An 18,253-nucleotide genomic window follows, 5' to 3' on the forward strand; every position below is an offset into this window, starting at 1 on the left:
TGTTGTTGTTGTTTAGAGAGGGAGAGGAGGGAGGGGCACAGGGAAAGGAAGAGAGAATTTTTTTCTTTTTTAAAGATTTTATTTTAGAGAGAAAGAGAGCAAGGGGGAGGGGCAGAGGGGGAAGGAAAGATATGGGGCTGGATCTCACAACCTTGAGATCATGACCTGAGCTGAAACCAAGACACAGACACTTAACCAGCTGAGCTACCCAGGTGTCCCAAGGGAGAGAGAGAAAGAGAGAGAGAGAGAGAGAGAGAGAGAGAGACTTTTAAGCAGGCTCTATGCCCACTACAGAGGTCAACACAGGGCTTGATCTCATGACCCTGAGATCATGACCTGAGCTGAAATCAAGACTTGGACACTTGATGGCCTGAGCCACCCAGGTACCCCGTGAGGCAGAGACTTTTAGTCTTACTTAATAGAGTGATTCTGGGTCGGAGGTGGGGGGGTGGTTTCCTGCGTGGCTCAGTTGGTTATCTGCTTGGCTCATGATCTCAGGGTCCTGGGGTGGAGCCCTGTGTTGGGCTCTGTGCTCAGCATGGTGTCTGCTTGTCCCTCTCCCTCCCTCCCTCCCTCTCTCTCTCTGCACCTCCCCCTGCTTGTGCTCTCTCTCAAGTAAATAAATAAAATCTTTAAAAAATATATGGTGATTCAGTGCCATGGCTTTAATGTCAGGCGCCCCTGATTCTGGGGGGAGATGACTGTCCATATGTTGTGTAAAATGGGTGTGCAATGGTCCCCCCTCAGCTATGGCAGAGAGGTCGGGGGACGTGTTGTGCAAAAAACTCCCAGCGCCGCCAAATATAAGCCTACTGTGGAAGGCTGGGGCAGATCTTATTGTCCCCATCTCCAGATGATGACATTAAGCCTGGGGAGGTGAAGCGGGGAGCCTAGACCACTGTGGGCCAGAGGAACAAATGACCTGGTCCAGCTACAAGCCAGGGAGTCAGGCCTCCAGAGCCACCAGCGTCCTGCACATGGTGGGGGAGTATTTTTCTCATCACCTTCACATTGCATTTCTTAAAGTGGGAAATTCCACATCGGGTGCCTCATCAATCATTTCTGTGAGCTCAGCTCCGTGGAAAGCATGGAAAACATTTATATTTGCGGCTCAAACTGTCGAAAATGTAAAACAATTTAAATAATATTAACATTTTAACAGCCTCCACTCAGGGCTCTGTGAAATTAACCATTATCTCTTGGAGTGTTTGTTAAAATCCAGCAGCGGGTGAGTGGCGAGGCCCTGTGCGCAGCTGGGTGGTTCTCAGGGCATGGGCGCAAAGGCCTTTCAATTGGGCTGGGTGCTGGAGGCAGAGATGACGTGCCCTCTGCCCTCCCGTGGTGGAGGAGGTACTCGGGAAGATGTACACCGGACTGGGGAATGTGCTATACGCGAGAAGGGAGTGCTGGTGTCCTGGGAACACTGAAGAGGGAATCAGGAGCAGTTCCTGGAGGAGGAAGCATCTGTGCTGACCCTTGGCACCAGGCAGTCACCTGAACATGGGGGCAGGTCATCTCCAAGGCCCAGCCTTGCATTAAACCTTAAGAGCCAACCTGGCAGTGAGGAAGAAGGGGCTCCCGAGTGGTGGTGGCTCTGTCTGGTGCTGTCCAAGCCCTGCACACTGATCTGGGAGACAGATGAGAGGATGATTGGAGTAGACGCTTGCTGGGCAGTTGGGTGGCTGGGTGAGAAGGCCAGAAAAGCCAAGATGGAGTGGAAGGATGATGTTGTTTTCAAATAATGGGGTTTAGGGATGGATTCTTTGATGATTTAAGTAGGAGCAACTGGGCTTTGTAGGTAGGTGTTAGGACTTTTAACTTGTTATCTCCTTCCCTAAGAATGCATGGTGAGCAACCTGTTCTGGGGGTGTCAATCAGATGGTGGGTAACACACCCGGGACTTGCATAAGGGGTTCATTCCTGCAGGGGACATCTGTCCAGCCCTGCTGTGGAGCAGGCCTGGCTAGACACTGTCCCATTGAAAGAGAGCCAGACCTGCTGGTCGTCCTTTAATGGACTGAGCTGTGTCTCCTCAAATTCATATGTTAATCCCTGAAGTGACTGTATTTGGAGCTGGGGCCTCTAAGATGGTAATTAAGGTTAACCAAGGGTGTCAGCACGGGCCCTAATCCAATAGGACTGGCGTCCTTATAAAAAGAGGCATAGACACCAGAGATCTCTCCCTCCCCAAGGATACACGGAGAAGAGGCCACGTGAGGAGAGAGAAGCTGGTGACCTACAAGCAGGGAAGATAGCCCTCGAGTGGAACTTGATCTTGGACTTCAAGCCCCCAGAACTGGGAGCAAAGAAACTTCTCTCATTGGAGCCACTTGCTCTGTGATACTTTGTCAGGTCAGCCTGAGTGGACTAACGCGGTGGCTTATAGTTTGGTGCCAGAGATGCTAAGGTTGCTAATTATAATGCAGCACAATACAGGCCGGGGCGGGGTGTGTGTGCGGTGGTAGACATAGGGAGGAAGCACCTGCTTCTGCCAGGTGGGCATCAGGGGAGGCTCCCTGGAGGAGGCAGAGGGTGCTGGAGGTAGTTGTAGAAGGACTAGAAGGCGTGAGTCCTAAGGACGAAGGAGAGGGCACAGGGAGGGATGAGGCAGGTGGAGGGGACAGGATGTGCATGGGCACGGAAATGTTAAAAGGGTGGCGGATTTGGAGAGGAGTCCTGTGTGACTAGAGTGCAGGTGGGGAGGGAATGTGAGGAGGGAGGAGGTGGGGGCAGGCGGAGGCCCTTCTGTGTCTTTCGGGGAAGGCCGTTTAGAATTCAGCGCTCTCCAGACTCCCTGCCTGCCCGAGGACTCCGCGCTTAGTGACTAACTTGCCGTATGACCTTAGGTGAGTCATTTAACCCCCTCCACATAGCAATTTTCTTATTTGTAATCTGAGGAGAAGGATCCCTGCCCTGCCCACCTCCCGGATACTTTGTGGGCTCAAAAGCTAATGCCTGTGAAAGCACTTTGGCAAAAAGCCCACAATAGCGCCAGAGAGATGGAAGGTGTTATTATTATGTAACCACACTGACTCCCATCTGAGAAGCGCGGAGTCAATTGGAGTCTTGAGGGATGTCAGGGAATTGGCTGCTCTCTGAAGCTTGTCATAGAGACCCGTCTTTTCATTGTACTCCTTTCATATCACTGTTGGCTCGATGAAAGAAGGGGAAAGAATCTTTGATATGTCTAAATATTCCGCTCCCACCAAGACGGGAGGGATTCCGAGGAAGAGCTATTATTAGAGGCTGAGCTGGAAGCAGGCGCCTTTGGTGGATCAGAGCTGTCAGTTTGCATAAACAGCCTCGTGCGCTCCGGAGCCGGCCTGGCTGCTTCAGGCCCCGGGCACAGAGCAGGTGCTCCCACCCCGCTGGCTCAACTGCTCTGGGCTGGGCTCGGCTGGGAGAAAGGAGGCCGGGTCCCGGGTCCCAACTCTGCATCTACTTTGCTGGACAAGTCGCTCATGTTCTCTGAGCCAGGTGAAGACAGCCTAGTCCTTACTGACCGAGAGGGGGCTTTTATGTGCGGGGGGGGGGGGGTGGAAATAAGACGCTGCGCCACGGGGAGGTTTGTCCAGGCCGCCAACGCCCTGGGTATGTTGAGGCCCAAAGATGTTTTCTTTGGGAAAGGTGTATTAGGGTTTGGTTCTTCTTGAACCTTGTATCAGAAGCACCTGAGAATTCAAAAAGCCAGATTCCCGGGCATCACTTCAGGCCTATAGAATCCGAATTTCTGGGGGTGAGGCCAGGGACTGTTTTTAGTAAGCTCCCAGGTGATACCAATGCGGGTGGCTCAGCGTCTGGTGCTCCACGCTCCTGCATGTATGGGATTGGGTCATCTTTCTGGTTCTAAGATGCTGTGATTCCATGAAAACCAGGGCACTGCCTGGCTAATCCAGCCCTGTCTTCGTTTCCCTCCAGGCACACTTAGCCCTCTGGGAGCCTGTGGGTCCTGATGCCTCTGGTCCATGCACTGGGCAGATACTGGCCAAACACTGGCTCCTGGCTGGCTCTGGGTGAGGACGTGGTCTTCCCTGTCATTTTTGGGATTGGTATGTCACCTGCCCCTGAGCCTCATAGAGGCCAAATGGGGAGGGCTGCTAGCTGCTGAAGAATGGGTCACACTGGACTCATTTGACTAGTCAAAGTGCCTTCATTTACTTAGAGCCTCAGAGGGACAAGCCCAGGAAGACCTGGGATGTCACCTAAATCATGTTCAGCCTCTTGTTTCAAAGGTGAAGAAATGGTCTGAGCAGAGCCAAGCTGCTTACTTTGACCAGAACCCCTGTCCTGTTGGGTTAACTCTGGTTCATCTGGGAAATGGGTTAGCTGAAAGAAAGCAGAGCCTGGTCATTGCACACGGTCCTAGGGTACTCGGTGTTCTAACGAGGCTGACATCCTGGGGGCAGATTAGCCTATCCCTGGCCTGGCTCTCACGGGTCCATTGCACCGCTAGCTTGGAGAACCAACTCTCTTTTCCAGAGCAGCACTGCACAGCTCCCCGGTTGCTGCCTTCTCTCCCATCACTGTAACCACCGGCGTCCCAGTGAGAGTCAGAGTGTGGTTCTCCACCCTGGCTGCCCATTAGGATCTGCTCAGGAGGGTTTGTAAATCCCCATGCCAGACTGAAGTTCATGTCTTCGGGGTGGAGGGTGGGGGATATCCCAGGCACGAGTGTATAGTTTTGAAAGCTCTCCAGCTGATTTCATTGTGCAGCCGAGGGGAGTAGTGCTACTCCAGAGCGGTGGGTCTCAGGCCCCAGGGCACTTTAACTGCCCCCCCCCCCCCCCCGCCCCGGGGACATGTGACTGTGTCTGGAGGCGTATTTAATTGTTACAACAAGGGAGGTGCTACTGGCATTCAGTGAGTAGCAGCTGGGGATGCTGCTAACCGCCCTACGATGCACAGGAAGGCCCTCACAGGAAGGAGCAGTCACCCTGAGTGACAGGTGCCAAGATGCAGACATCTTGCATGGAGGAACCAGGGGGTTAGGGGGGCGGGGGGGAGGAGGTGACACTGCCCACGGTGCAGCCTCACAACCCCCTGGGCATTGCTCTCAGCCCCCTCCCAGAATCCAAAGTTTTCCTGCAGTTGTGAGCCGTACTCAGCACGTTGGTTACCTGGGTTTTTTGCATGTCCAACACCAGGCATTGAGATAACCCACAAAGGCCAGGTGGCCGGCTCCCCTCCGACCCCAGGGCTCAGTCTATGCTGTCCCCTCTGCCTGGAGTGCTTTGCCCCCTCCTGGCCTGGCGCCTTCTTCTGTCACTGCCTCGCCAATTAGCCCGGGAGCAGCACGTGCCCTCCTCGTCCTTGCATATCTCAGCCACTTGCTGGTTTCCTTCATTGTCACCCTTCCCAATTTTGCATCTTTGTCCGATCGCTGCGCGGTTCCAGGCCTGTCTGTCTCATGAGCTCTGACCCAGGCCGGCCGCGTCAGCTTCACTAGGGAACTTATCAGAGATGCAGACCCCTCAGTTCCACTCAACTCTACTCAGGCCTGCTGAGTCAGAAAAATAGGGAAATTGTGTCCTAAGGGAGGAATGCGGGGGGGTCCGGGCCCTCAGTGGATCTCTGCGGTGCTGTGTGTCCCACGGTGGCCCGTGCAGTGCCTCTGTGTCCCACGGTGGCCTGTGCAGTGCCTCTGTGTCCTATGGTGGCCCGTGCGGTGCCTCTGTGTCCCACGGTGGCCTGTGCAGTGCTTCTGTGTCCCACAGTGGCCCATGGGGTGCTGCGGTGTCCCATGGTGGCCTGCTCCATAGTGAGCAACATGGAGATGGTGAGTGGGGTGAGGGGCCAGTGGGGGAACTGTCACAGAGTTGGGGGTTGGGGAAAGACCGACTGACCCACAGGGGGTGCATGGAGGCCACCCAACACAGGGTGCCATGGAGTGTTAAGAGGGGTGGAAGAGAGTGGCTGGGGAGCACCGAGAGGCCTCCAACACCTGCTCAGCAGAATCAGGTGAAGTGCTGGGCAGTGCAGGGCAACCCTCTCTTCTGGCCTCAGTTGACATATCTCTAAAATGGGTGATGGTGATGCTTCACAGCCTTTCTGGGCCAAATGAAACCATGTGTGAAGAACTAGAAGCACGAGGCTCCTAACAGTACATTTTATTGAGCACCTACTATCTGCCAGGCCTGGGCCAGGTACTGTGCATCCGCTGTACGACTTCATCTTCACACCAGCTCGAAAGTATCTAACTTATCCCCCATCCGTGGATGAGAAAGCTGAGGCACAGAGCTTGTAGGACACCTGACCGTGAGGGGTGACACCTGTCGGTGAGGCTGAGTGGAGGCGAAGGGACAGTGGTGCTCTTATTCTAACCGTGGTCCATGTTCTGTCCCCGCAGTGCTGGGGCCGCAGTGGGAGGCGGCTGCGTGGGCTTCGTCATGCCTGTTCCTTGGCCCTGCCAGGGCTAACGTGGGATGTGGGCCTGTCAGGCGGGATAGAACCGACCTGGGAGAGAGGCTTCTTCACATTGGCCTCGCAGGGAGGTCATTCTGCACAAAGGAGGGGGAGTGGCTCTGTCACCACCAGGCCTGGTCCCACCTGCCTCAGCACGTCGGTCAGACATGTGGGCCTGGATGTGCGGTGCCCACCGCAGCCAGGTGTCCGGAGGGGCAAGCAGGGCTCTTGCCTTTTGTAGATGCTCCACTTGGAATTGATTCTGCCATTCAATTGGTTCACTGCCATTCATTCACCTGTGCTGTCCTCCGTGCGCTTACAGGCCCATGGTTAAAGACAATGTGGGTGTGTGGGGCTGTAGGGAGGCTTCAAGGAGGAGGTGACACTTAGCATCTTAAAGAAGCATCTTACCTGCCCCCCCCCCCCCCACACACCTCACCTGTTCTCATCTAAGCCTTGCAGTCTTCCCCACACATAAATGCCCACACTCCCTGCAGCCCACACTCCCTGCACCGAAACCATCAGTCCAGCTCCCTTCCGGGGCCGGGAGGCTCACCTGTACCAGGTGCTTCCTTAGTCTTCACAGAGGCTGTCAGGAGAAGTCCTGGATCAAACCCAACCCCAGCTAGATTTTGTTTGGCTCACAGCATTAAAAGAACTCTGAGCTAGCTACCAGCAATTTAAAAGTCAGAAAGTTGCATATTATAAAAATGCCATATTTTTGCCCTTAGAAAAATGGGAAGTCCCTCCAGCAAATAGCCGGTGGCCTGGGGCAGAGTGGTGGTCGTCCCCTGTGTAGACGTGTGTCCTCCAGTCCACGGATGCATTTAGAATCTGCCCGGACCCTGGAGATGCTTGACTTTGACACCTCTGGGACTCTGTCACCGGGTCCTGTGGGAGTTCCCGCGAGTGGCTGTAGAACACTGCTCAGCCTTCCCCTCCGGCTCAGGAGCAGGGACGCGAGAGCGCTATTTGTGAAGGGGGTGAATCGTGGACTAACGTTGGCACGTATCGTAAAGTGACGGCGACTCACATTGCACCTGCGTGGGACGCCCCTGGACATGTGACGCAGGGGCTTGGAGCCCAGAGCATTACCACACACCGCGTTTGGTTCTGGGCCTCAGTGGCATTTTGGGGAGAGTTAAGGCTCTGCCCAGACAAGCCCTGGCCTTCACCGGAACCGAGTTTCTCGGGTTCTCTGAGGCTGTATAGCGTAGTCCCCGATATACATGCTTTCCCTCCCTCCGGATCGGGTCACAGCTCTGGGCTTTCTGCCTTCCGGAGTCGCTGGGGCCAGGAGGGAAGAGAAACGGTCTGGAACATGATTCTATCAGGCTTCCCTTTTTCTTTTTTTCTATTTAGTTTTTAAATATTGTATTATTTTTTAAATTTAATTTAATTTTTTAAAATTTAAATTCAGTTTGCCAACATAGATTGTCACACCCAGTGTTCTCATCTGCTCTCATCTCATTGCGTGCGCTGCTTCATGCCCGTCACCCAGTTACCCCATCCCAGTTACACCCAGTTACCCCTTCAAGCTCTATTGCAAAGCTGTGATCACTAGGACGGTACGGTAATGGCACAAAAACAGACACACAGATCAGTGGGACAGAAGAGAGAACCCAGGCTTTCCTCTCTAAGCCACCCTGAGGCAGCGGTGATGGGAGGTGGGAGGAGGAGGGTAGGAGAGGCCCAAGAGGAACAGGGAAAGAAAGTAAGAGTAAGGGAGCCTCCCCCGGTCCCCAGGGGGTGTCTGGTGGTCCTCCAAGTCTCTCTGGTGTCTCCAGAGTAGAGGGTGGCTGCTGATTTTGCAGGCAGTGGGGCCTCTCCCTGCAGAGGCCCCGGGAGGAACGGCTGGGGTGCTTTTCAGCCTTCCCAAGGGTTCCAGTCCCAGTGTGGGACAGAGGCAGAAGGCTGGACACCGGAAGGAACTGAAGCTGGGGACAGGGGCTGGGGACAGGAGCTCTAGCTGTAGCCTGAAGAGCTGCTCAGGCCTGGGGCTGTTCCCCGAGCCCACACCCCATGTAAGATCCCGGAACTCCTGTTAACTTTTTGCCTGGGAGGAAGAGCTCCTGGCCATGTGTGACTGGGGTCGTCACATTTCTAGCCAGCAGGATCAGGGCTCCAGGATTCAAAATGAAAATAATCCATAGAAGGAGTTAAGTGGGATTTTTGCTGTAAGCCTGAGTTTGGGGACCGAGGCGCTTGTCCTCAAAACAGAGAGTACGGAAGGCCGGTGCCAGGATCACATCGCAGGTGGGGCAGGAGAGCTAATGTGTATCACCCGGAGGGCTGGCCTGTCTAGGGCTCTGTGGAGAAGGATTCGGAGGCAGTCTTTGATCAGGGCCAAAGCCAGCCTTCATTGCTTAGCAAGCTGAAGCATATTTAAAATCTGGTTTAACACTTCATTTTATAAGCAAGGACACTGAGGCCCAGAGGTTTAAGCCTTTTGCCTAAAGCTGGGGCAGAGCTAGAGCCAAGGACAGTTAATGTCAGTGCTCTTTAAATGAAACAATTCAGTGTGTGTGTGTTGTTTCCTTACTTGTGCCAAGCTCTGTGTTAGGTGGTAGAGCAGTGAGAAAGAGTGTAATGCTATTAAAACTTACTATTAACTTCGTACCATCATGTTTCTAATCCTCATGAAATGCCATGGGACCAGTTGTTCCCTGGGTCAGGGTAGGGTAGCTGCATGCAAACCACCTCAACATTTCCTATACTCCACATTTAATGCGTGTTCCAAGGTTTTGCCTCCTGACAGTCAGTCAGGGACTCGGTGGCTCTGAGTCTAGGGAACAAACAGGGTTGCTGGAGTGGGTGGTGGGATGGAGGGATGGGGCAACTGGGTGATGGGCATTAAGGGAGGACATGTGATGTGATGAGCTAGGTGCCCACCAAATGTGAAACTAAGTATGTACTTTATGTTGGCTAACTGAATTTTTAAAAAATATTTTATTTATTTATTCATGAGAAACTCAGAGATTGAGAGAGAGGGGCAGAGACACAGGCAGAGGGAGAAGCAGGCTCCATGCAGGGAGCCCGACGTGGGACTCGATCCCAGGACCCTGGGATCACGCCTTAAGCTGGAGGCAGGCGCTCAACCACTGAGCCATCCAGGCATCCCTGGCTAATTGAATTTAAATTAAAAAATAAAAAATAAACGGAAGACACGGAGACTCAGGTTTAACCAGCTTGCCTGAGGCCAACCAGCTAGTGAGAGGCTGAGTCTCAGTTTGCGTGGGTTTGCTGGGGCTGCCCTAACAAAGTCCTACAAACTGGATGGCTTATACCATAGGAATCTATTGTTTCATAGTCTGGAGGCTGGAAGTCCGAAATCGAGGCTGGCCTCCAGGGCTGTGAGACGATATACCTTTGTCGTTGGCAGGATGGGTCCCTTCTGGGGGCCAGGAGAGAGAAGCTGCCATCTTCTGGCTTTGGATGCTCGGGTGCTCCTTGGCCTGCAGGTAGCGTTCTTGTTGTGTGTTCACATGGCCTCCCCTCTGTGCATGTCTGTCTCTGTGTCCAAGTTTCCCCTTTCCATAAGGACCCCCGTCCTATGGGAGTAGGGTCCACCCCAATGACCTCATCTCACCTCGTTCATCCGCGGGACCCTATTTCCAAATAAGGTCACGCTCACAGGGCCTGGGGACTAGGACTTCAGCAACTTTTTTGGGGGAATGCAACTCAAGCCATAATAGTTCAAACCCAGGTATATCTGAAGGTTGTGAGAAGGGCATGATGCACCTGCCCCGAGACTCCCAGAGAGAGTAATGTTTAGGCTGGGCATGGAAGATTGTTGGGGGGTTCTCCAGGTGGAGGAGCAGAATGGGAATTTTGGCCAGAGGCCGATGTTCATGCTCTACCATGTGTGGTACAGTAAAGGCATGGCCTGCATTTTCTTTGTATCCTGGAACCCAGATGGGGCACTGACTCGATCTTCCTCCTTTGAGTCTATATTGCCAAGAGCTGACTGCCCAGTTAGAGGCAAACAACCAATGTGCATGGAGAACTACCTTGTGATGGGCAATAAGCTATCCCCGGGGGACTCAGAGATCCTTAAAGGAGCCCCTACTTCCTGCGAGCTCATAGCTCAGGTAATCACACTTTGGACCTGTTTCAGTTATGAAAACATAACTGGTGAAATTAGTATAAGAAGTTTGTAAGTATGAAGTGAGTGGAAGAGAACGGAACCGTATAGCCATTTGTGAGAGTTGGCCCGGGGGACTGAGGAAATCTTGGAAGGCCTCCTGGTAGAGGGGGACTCTGGGTTGGGATTTGACAGAGTGCTTGGGTATACAGAGAAAGGAGAGGGGAATGGGATTTTAGATGTGGGGAAGGGCATAGCCAGGGGAGCCGGAAGCCAGGCTGCTATTGGAGAAGAGTGGAGCCTTGAGCGCCAGCCTGAGAGGTTGGGTCTCAGGCCATCTGAGGGCCTGGATGCTTGTGTTCTTCTGGAGGCAACTGTTCTTGACACAAAGGGCATCCCGGGAGGGGTGGCCCTGCTGAGCTCTCAGCCCACTGGTCTCCCTGAGGGGGCCCAGGGAGGGTGACAGTGCCAGCCACTGTCCCAAGTTGACAGGCCCACCTCCACAGGGTGTGGGGCAGCACCAACCTGCAGTCACTTCTCAGAGCTCTCTAGGGGCTCAGCTTTTATGCCTGGCTCCACTCGCCTTCCTCCCTGGTCTTGGGAAGGTGGAGGGGTGTTTCCCCACCATCTGCAGGGGGACAGGAAGGGCTGTCCTGTAGGACTCCTGCCCACAGCAAGGGTAACCCGCCCGGGAGGGAGGCCCAGAGGCTGTAGGCAGATGGTGGCCTGGGTGTGGTAGCCAGGGTCCCTACCCGGCCTGGCCCCGAGTCTCTGAGGGAGCTCGGGCCCAGCTCAGGTCGCAGCTGGGTCCTCCGTTTTCTTCCCTAACAAACAGGGAAAGTGACATTTATTGTGGTAATCAAATATCTTGATATTGGATAAGAAAGAGCTTTCAAGACCGATGTTCTGTCTTTTGAGTGTTTTGGAAAATCCATAAGCAATAAAATTCTAGTCTGTCCAAACAAACTAAGGATGGAGGGGATAATGGATGCCAGGTACCCTCCTCCCCACATCAAGGAGCCCCTGAAATAGGAGGCTGCTGATCTCAGCCCATTTGTGTATTGGGTCACAGACCTTTAATTATATGATCAGGAACTGGGAACAGATCAACCAAAAGTCAGCCGTTGCCCATTAAAGGAGTCATCATAGATCAGGCCTCAGGCCTGGTAGGCTGGCATAGATGCCGGTGGGGATGCTGGCCCCTTGAGCCTTTCCAGGAACACACTCATCAAACAAGTGTTCCCACTCAGGCAAGAAGGGCGGCCCCTGTACGACCCAGCTCCTCCAGGAAGGCCCCCGAATTCTCCAGGCGCTGCCCTCCGCGGATGCCTCTGCAAGGGAGGTATTTGCTTGTGTATCTGTGTGCTTCCCGGACTGAGGGTGCCTCTGGCTTGGGAACCATGTCGTTGCACGGGGCCGGGTGGGAATAGGTGCCCCTCAAATAAGCAGTGACTCAGTCTGTGGGGAGCCCGTGTTGTGTGGCCTGTGGTGTCAGGCGCTGTGAGAATCCTGAGGCCGGGTCTGGTCATTGCCCCAAGCGTGTGGCCAGGAGGAGAACCAGGAGTGGCCAGTAGGGAGGAGCCTTGTGGCAGGAGGGTGGGCCACACGAGGGGCTCGGGGCACCTGGCCTGCGCCGTGGGGACAGGCAGGAGCTAGGCAGGCAGCGGGGAGGAGTGAGGACGTTCCAGAGGGAATGACAGCTGCTCCTCCGCGCCTGGGGAATACAGGGTCTCCGGGAAGCATATCTCATTCTGTCGTCCCGCCAGTGGTTTGTACACATCATCATCACCATTTTATAGGTGAGGAAATCCCGGCTTTGCCAGGTTAGGTGATCTTCCATGGTCACACACGGGGCTGAGTTTGAGCTCCGGCATGTCTAAGTGGCAGGGCCATGCTCCTGGGTGGGCCAGGGGGACTGCGGGTCACGGGCAGAGGAGGGGGTGGGCACGGCCAGTGAGCAGCAGGGAGACCAGGGAAGAAGGGACAGGCCGGGGGCACTGCACCCCACAGCCAAAGGTCGTTTCCTAGTCCTCGCTTGCCACCGGACTTCGGGGCTAGTGGACCAGGTCTTGCTCCCCACTGGGCAGGTGAGAAGACTGAGGCTTGGGACGAGTGCGCTTCGCTGCTCTGTGCCGATCCCTTAGGATGGACACTGGCAGGGTGGGGTGCCTCCAGCAGGTCGTCCGCTCAGAGGGCCTGGACGCAGGGCCAGCTCACTTTCTGCCGTAACTCTGGGCCGGGACAGCGCCTGGCTCACAGCAAGGGCCCAGTCAACGTCTGCAGGGTGCAGGATGGACGAATGAATGAATAAAAGAACTAACAACTGAATGAGTGCGGGAGCTGCCCAAGCCTTGTGTGGGTGTGCGTGTGTGAGGTTGGCAGTGCTGCCCTTAGATCAAGGCCGAGATGACCCTGGCAGTTCTAGGAAGGGCACTGTCTTCACCCACAGCACTCAGAGGGCTCCCGGGAGTGAATTTGCTGAGGCCGTGTTCTGTCTCAGGAGCCGTGCCAGGCTCTGGGACACTTGCTTATCCAACAAGCAGTGGGAACCGGGCAGCAGCATCCTGGGCCTTGGGGCTGCATCAGTGAGCCAGACCGTCAGGGTCCCTGTCCTCAGGGAGCTTGCTTCCTAGTTGAGGAACGTGGACTAAATCAGAAAGCAAAACCAACCCTGAAACAGGAAGCGAGAGGACTTTTGCTAATAATTGCTGTGAAAACAATGAAGGAGGGGTGAGATCGGTCTGTCTGGGGGTGTTTTGGTCTGTCTGGGGGTGTTTTGGAAAGGGGGGTAAGGGAAAGGCTCTCTCGAAAGGGGCTGTCTCTTTTTTTCTCTCTCTCTCTCTTTTTTTTTTTTTTTCCCCTGAGGGGGGCCATCAGCGCAGTGGGGAGATGGAAGCAGGGCACGCTGGCCGGGGACCAGGCTGGGGTCATTGTGGGTAAGTGGAGGGGCCCTGTCGCCGCACGTGGGGGGACTGCCCACTGAAGCCGTAGGGAGGAAGGCTGAGGTTGAGGTGCTGGAACCTCCTCCCCTCCCCTGGGTGCTCCTTGATCCCGGAATGAGGCACGAGGTGGCCAGGGTGGTGGTGGTGGTGGGGTTCCCATCTCAGCACGGAGGTCCTGCTGCAGGGTAGTCACAGTGGTGAGGATAGGGTGGCCGCTCCAAGGGGTGCCATAAGGAGAAGTCTTCCTGCATGAAGCAGGGTGGGAAGTGGTTGAAGCTGTGGGGGTGTGACGACTGATCGGGCTACAGGGACCGCTGAGGGGGCGGGACGGGCCCCCAGAAGGGTGGTGGCTGCTGCGTGTGGAGGGGTGGCTTGTGCTGGCCTCTGCCCCACGGTGGCTGCTCCTGTGGGCTGTTCCAGGGGCCCTTGAGCTAACTGTGCCAGTTGGCTGGTTGTTCCAGGGTGCATCACACTGACCGTTCCAGCCAGGGTCCTCACGCTGCTCGCCCCACCCACAGTCATGGCTGTTGTTCCAGGGTGGGCAGTGGAGTGGTCCACCCTGATGGTATGGATAGGGGGCCTGCTCATGAGGCAGCTGTTGGCCCCAAGGGGCAATGGGACGAGGCTGGTCAAACCACAGGGGCTTGCTAGGAGGGATCTGATTGTGGGGCCCAGAGCCCTGGGTGGCTGGCAGTGACAGGATCCAGAGCTGCTCCAGACGCACCACACTCAGAGGAGCCAGGCATTTGGATGGGAGTCTTGCCATCATCAGGCTGGGCGGTAGGTGGGGTGATGCGGGAGCGTATGGGGGCCGGAGGTGGGGCAGGTGGTGGTCAGATGGCCTTGGCGTTGGCTTCCTTTTGTGGCATTTGGAGTTGCTGCTACTGCTGGGCCAGGTTATTTATTATTATTATTTTTTAAAGGTTATTGACAAATTCCTGGTACTGCGTCCTGAGGGTCTGGATCTGCTGCTGGCAGGCCAGCGCCACTGCTGGGCCCCTGGGGAGTACTTGTTGCTGAGCATCACCTGGTACTGGCCGAGCCCCAGGCCTGGGCTCTGTGGCTGCCAGCTGATGGCGCCGTCAGAGTTCCAGAGCTGCAGGGGCTGTGCTCCTCCACAGCCAAGAAGCAGGTGCAATAGGTGGGCACCATGATGTTCTGCAGGGAGGCCAGCAGCTCCCTGGCCTGCTTGTGCTGGCTATGAGGGAGAGACTTTCCTCGTGTCAGGACACAGGGGCACAGCATGTCACCCATCAGGCAGGTGAGGGGCAGCCACAGCTCGAAGTGCACGCCTTCAGCCGTGATGTGTTCTAGAGGTGGGCCGTCAACCACTCACAGTGGGTGGCGGCGGCTGGGGGGGTGTGCACTTGGTGTTGCTAAACATCCAGTTCTTCCCGGCTGAGATGCCATCTTTGGTGCATGTGTTGTTGATGAGCTCAGCAGGTGGACAACTCATTCATGTGCAGCTGGGTCTCCTCCAGGAGCTTGTGCGTCTGCTGCTCCACTGCATGGGCCACAGCAACCTGACAGGTGCCTTTTGAATTGGGTCCTGCTTGGTGCAAGTGGGGCAGATCAAAGAAGGCCTGGAAAAAGTTTATCTCAGGTAGAATATGTGCAAAGGTCCTGAGGCAAGCGGGGGATTGCATTCTGGAGGAACAGAAGGGGGCTGCTAGGGCTGGAGCCCAGTGAGTCAGGGGAAGGAAGGCAAACAGTAGGTGGGACCCATCATGTAGGGCTGAATGTGGTTGGAGTTTTTGTAAATGCTACGGGAGAACTTTGGGGCAGGCCAATCACAACATTTGCATGTTGAAGTGTTGAAAAGGTAAGAAGATCCACTAATAAATAATGTAAGTGTGCTGACTGCCAAGGAGAAGTACAGGATGTCATGGCAGTGATTGTGGGGACTTGGCTCTGTCAGAGGAGGCGGCATTGGGTGGAGATCTTCAGGGGTGCATCATTCCAGCTGGAAGTGGGACAGTGTTATCTAAACCCACCCAGAAGGGATGCATCCTGTGAGGAAGGTTGGCAGGATGATCAGAAGGCAGATCAGCAGGGCTTCCGGACCATGACAAGGAGACCTGTTGACCCGGGGGCGCCTCTGAGGGCCAAGAGGAGGAGTGATGGGGTCAGCAGGGCTCTTTAGAGGGACTGCTCTGGCTGCTGGTTGGGAACCCACAGGAGGGGGTGGGCATGGCAGCTGGGTCCCAGCTCAGGGCCCCGGGAGGGTGGGTGGCTGTTGGAGAGCATCGCTATGGACAGATCACACAGCTTCCTGGGATCCAGTAGGATCTGCAGGTCGGGTTGGTCTTGTGACCTTCCTAAGGAGAGAGGGGGCACCTGGGGAGGGGGGACGAGACCTGTAGCAGATTGAAAGGGGTCCTGCTACAAAAGACAGGGAGGTCTGCCTGGAACCATAGGTTGTGATCGTTTTTGGAATAAGGGTCTTTGTAGATGTAGTTAAGGTAAAGGGTCTCCAGGTGGGGCCGTTCTGAATCAGACTGGGCCCTAAATCCAATGACAAGTGTCCGCATAAGAGACAGAATGACCCAGAAACCCACCATGTGAAGACGGAGGCAGAGACTGGAGGGATGCGGCCACGAGCCAAGGAATGCTAGGAGCCTCCAGAAGCTGGAAGAGGCGAGGCCGAGGTGCCCTCTAGAGACTTCAGAGCAGGCGTGGCCCTGCCATCATCTTGGTTTATGACCTTTGGCTTCCAGAACTGTGGGAGATGCATCTCCTCTGGGTTAAGCCACCCAGTTTGTGGTCATTTGCTGGTCATTTGCTGCGGCAGCCCCAGGAAACGAATCCAGTGCCGCCCCTCCCCTGAGAAAGCCCAGCTGATATTGCTGCGGTGGTTACAACCCACAGGGTGGATGCCTTTGAGGAGCTGTGCTCTGTTCCCATTTGGCTGGGCTCCCCCTGCACCCCCCCCCCCACACCTATATTAGAATAAGATTGAATTTTCTAGCTTGGGTTACTAAGCTTTCAGATCTGGAAACTGTGGCCATTAATCAGCTGTCACGGGATGTCGTAAACAAGGGGCTTTAAAAACCATGTTTGCTTTTTAGGCTGATAATACTTGGAGGTGAAGCCGGGAGAGTTATACATAATGCATGCATTTTAATGGGCCGCGCACTACAGCCCTCTTTAGTCGGAATGATTCGTTTTAATGTTCAAAATAAATATCAGAGACAATTTGCCAACAAAGCTGATTTTCTCCGCCCGCCATTAACTTAATCTTTATACCTCAGCCTAATGACAGAGGGGCTGGGGGGCGGGAGGGGCTTTGTGTTACAAGTAAGTGTGGTCACGAGCTGTGGGGTGACTGACGGTGTGCCCCCGTTTGCTCAGGATAGTCCTTTGTGCCCAGTGTCCTGGAATCATTATTCTGAATTTGGATCAAGAGGCATTTGCCAATATCCAACTATTTTTGACCTGATAGCAATTTCAAGTGGTTCAATCGAAACACATACAGTGTCCCGGTTTGTCTGGTATATGATACGCCCTTTACTCCGTAGGTGGGGAAGCTGAGGCCTGTAGAAGTCAAGCTCCAGGTACCCCGTGCCCCCGTTTCCAGTCCGGGTGTTTTTTCGGAATGTGTCCCAATGCTACCCACCTCTTCTCAGCCTCAGCTTGTCTAGCTCCTGCCTTGTCTTGTGACTTCAGCCCCTAGAGCTTCTGGGTGCCTGTTAGAGAGGCAGATCTTGGGATGGGGGACACACCTTGCTCCTGTCCCCTGCTTCCGGGCGTGGTGACTCCTGCGGAAGGGTCGGCAAAGCCGTCCATCGCCCACCCTGGCCATGGCACCACTGTCCCCTCATTGGTCTTCATCACCCATGACGTGTACATTGAGATCAGGAACACGCAGCCACCACTCAGTCTTACTGGCCGAGACACAGTTGGAGTGAGCTGTGATCCCCGCCTTCTTGAAGCGTACTGAAGGTAGCATGGGAGAGAGGGTGGCTGTCCCGCTCAACACACAGTGGCTGATTCCTTCAATTCACTTATTTAAGTCTCTGTGCCATTGCAGGGTTGGTGGTGCAGGAATTCAGAAAGGCAGGAGGTCAAGCATGGGCAGGGCAGGGCAGGCAGGGCAGGGCTTTGCTGAACAAAGCTGATTTTAAACCCAATTGTTACCTTGCAAAACGGGGAAGACTTGCTCCCCCTGCAGCCCCCTGCAGCATGTCTACTTGGGTGGGAGGGATGTGCCCGGGTCGGGGCGGGTGGGGATGGTTGCTGGAGGGCCCCGCTCTGGGAGCTGTGGCCGCTAGAGACGCCCAGGGCAGGAAGCTTGGGCCTTGCCCTGCCCACATGTCCAGAGAGAGGCCAGGGCCTTGCCACGTCCTACTGGAGAGGCGGGTCCCTCTTCCAGACTGAGCTGCAGAAGAAAGAAGACAAACTTCAGAATCATTCATTCTTTTCCTTATTCACTTAAGAAATATGAAATCCTCAAGGGCCAGGTGTTCTGCTCAGCGTCAGGGCAAATTCACCCGGAAGTCCAGGTTTCTGGCTTTCTGGAAAAACTGTAAGATCTAGCTCACGGCCTTCCCTGGCATCGCCTTCACCTAGCTCAGGTCCCTGCTCTACGTGGCCTGCCTGGCCCCTGCAGGCATTCGACTCTGAGAACCTTGGCTGGTCTCTGTTTCCTGAGCCCAAACAGAGCATACAGTAGGTGCCAAAGAAGTGCTTACCATTTGTTGAATGAAGCAGACTCCAAATGGTTTTGCAGAACCATCCTGGGCAACCACAGCTTGGCACAGGTCTGCCCTCACCCCCTCGCTGTCCCCCGCCCCTCACTAAGGGAACCCACATTGGGGAGGGACCC

The 18,253-nt window shown here is 54.9% G+C and overlaps 1 protein-coding gene and 1 pseudogene across 3 annotated transcripts in view; one reads left to right on the forward strand and one right to left on the reverse strand.

Annotated features, from left to right (window-relative positions):
* RPS24 (ribosomal protein S24) overlaps window positions 1-18,253 on the forward strand; it is a 155,222-nt gene that overhangs the window by 117,915 nt on the left and 19,054 nt on the right. The window contains exon 5 of one of the 3 annotated variants that reach the window (XM_049109073.1): window positions 2,193-2,270. The exons of the other annotated variants lie outside the window; for them this stretch is intronic. Coding sequence (XP_048965030.1) covers window positions 2,193-2,255 — 63 coding nt within the window. The 3' untranslated portion in view covers window positions 2,256-2,270. Of the gene's footprint in view, window positions 1-2,192; window positions 2,271-18,253 lie in introns of those variants that run through there. 3 annotated transcript variants of the gene reach the window in all.
* Window positions 13,355-17,214, reverse strand: LOC112651538 (calcium homeostasis endoplasmic reticulum protein-like; annotated as a pseudogene).

This window comes from Canis lupus, chromosome 4, assembly GCF_003254725.2.
Source record: "Canis lupus dingo isolate Sandy chromosome 4, ASM325472v2, whole genome shotgun sequence".
In the NCBI taxonomy this organism is placed as follows: domain Eukaryota; kingdom Metazoa; phylum Chordata; class Mammalia; order Carnivora; family Canidae; genus Canis; species Canis lupus.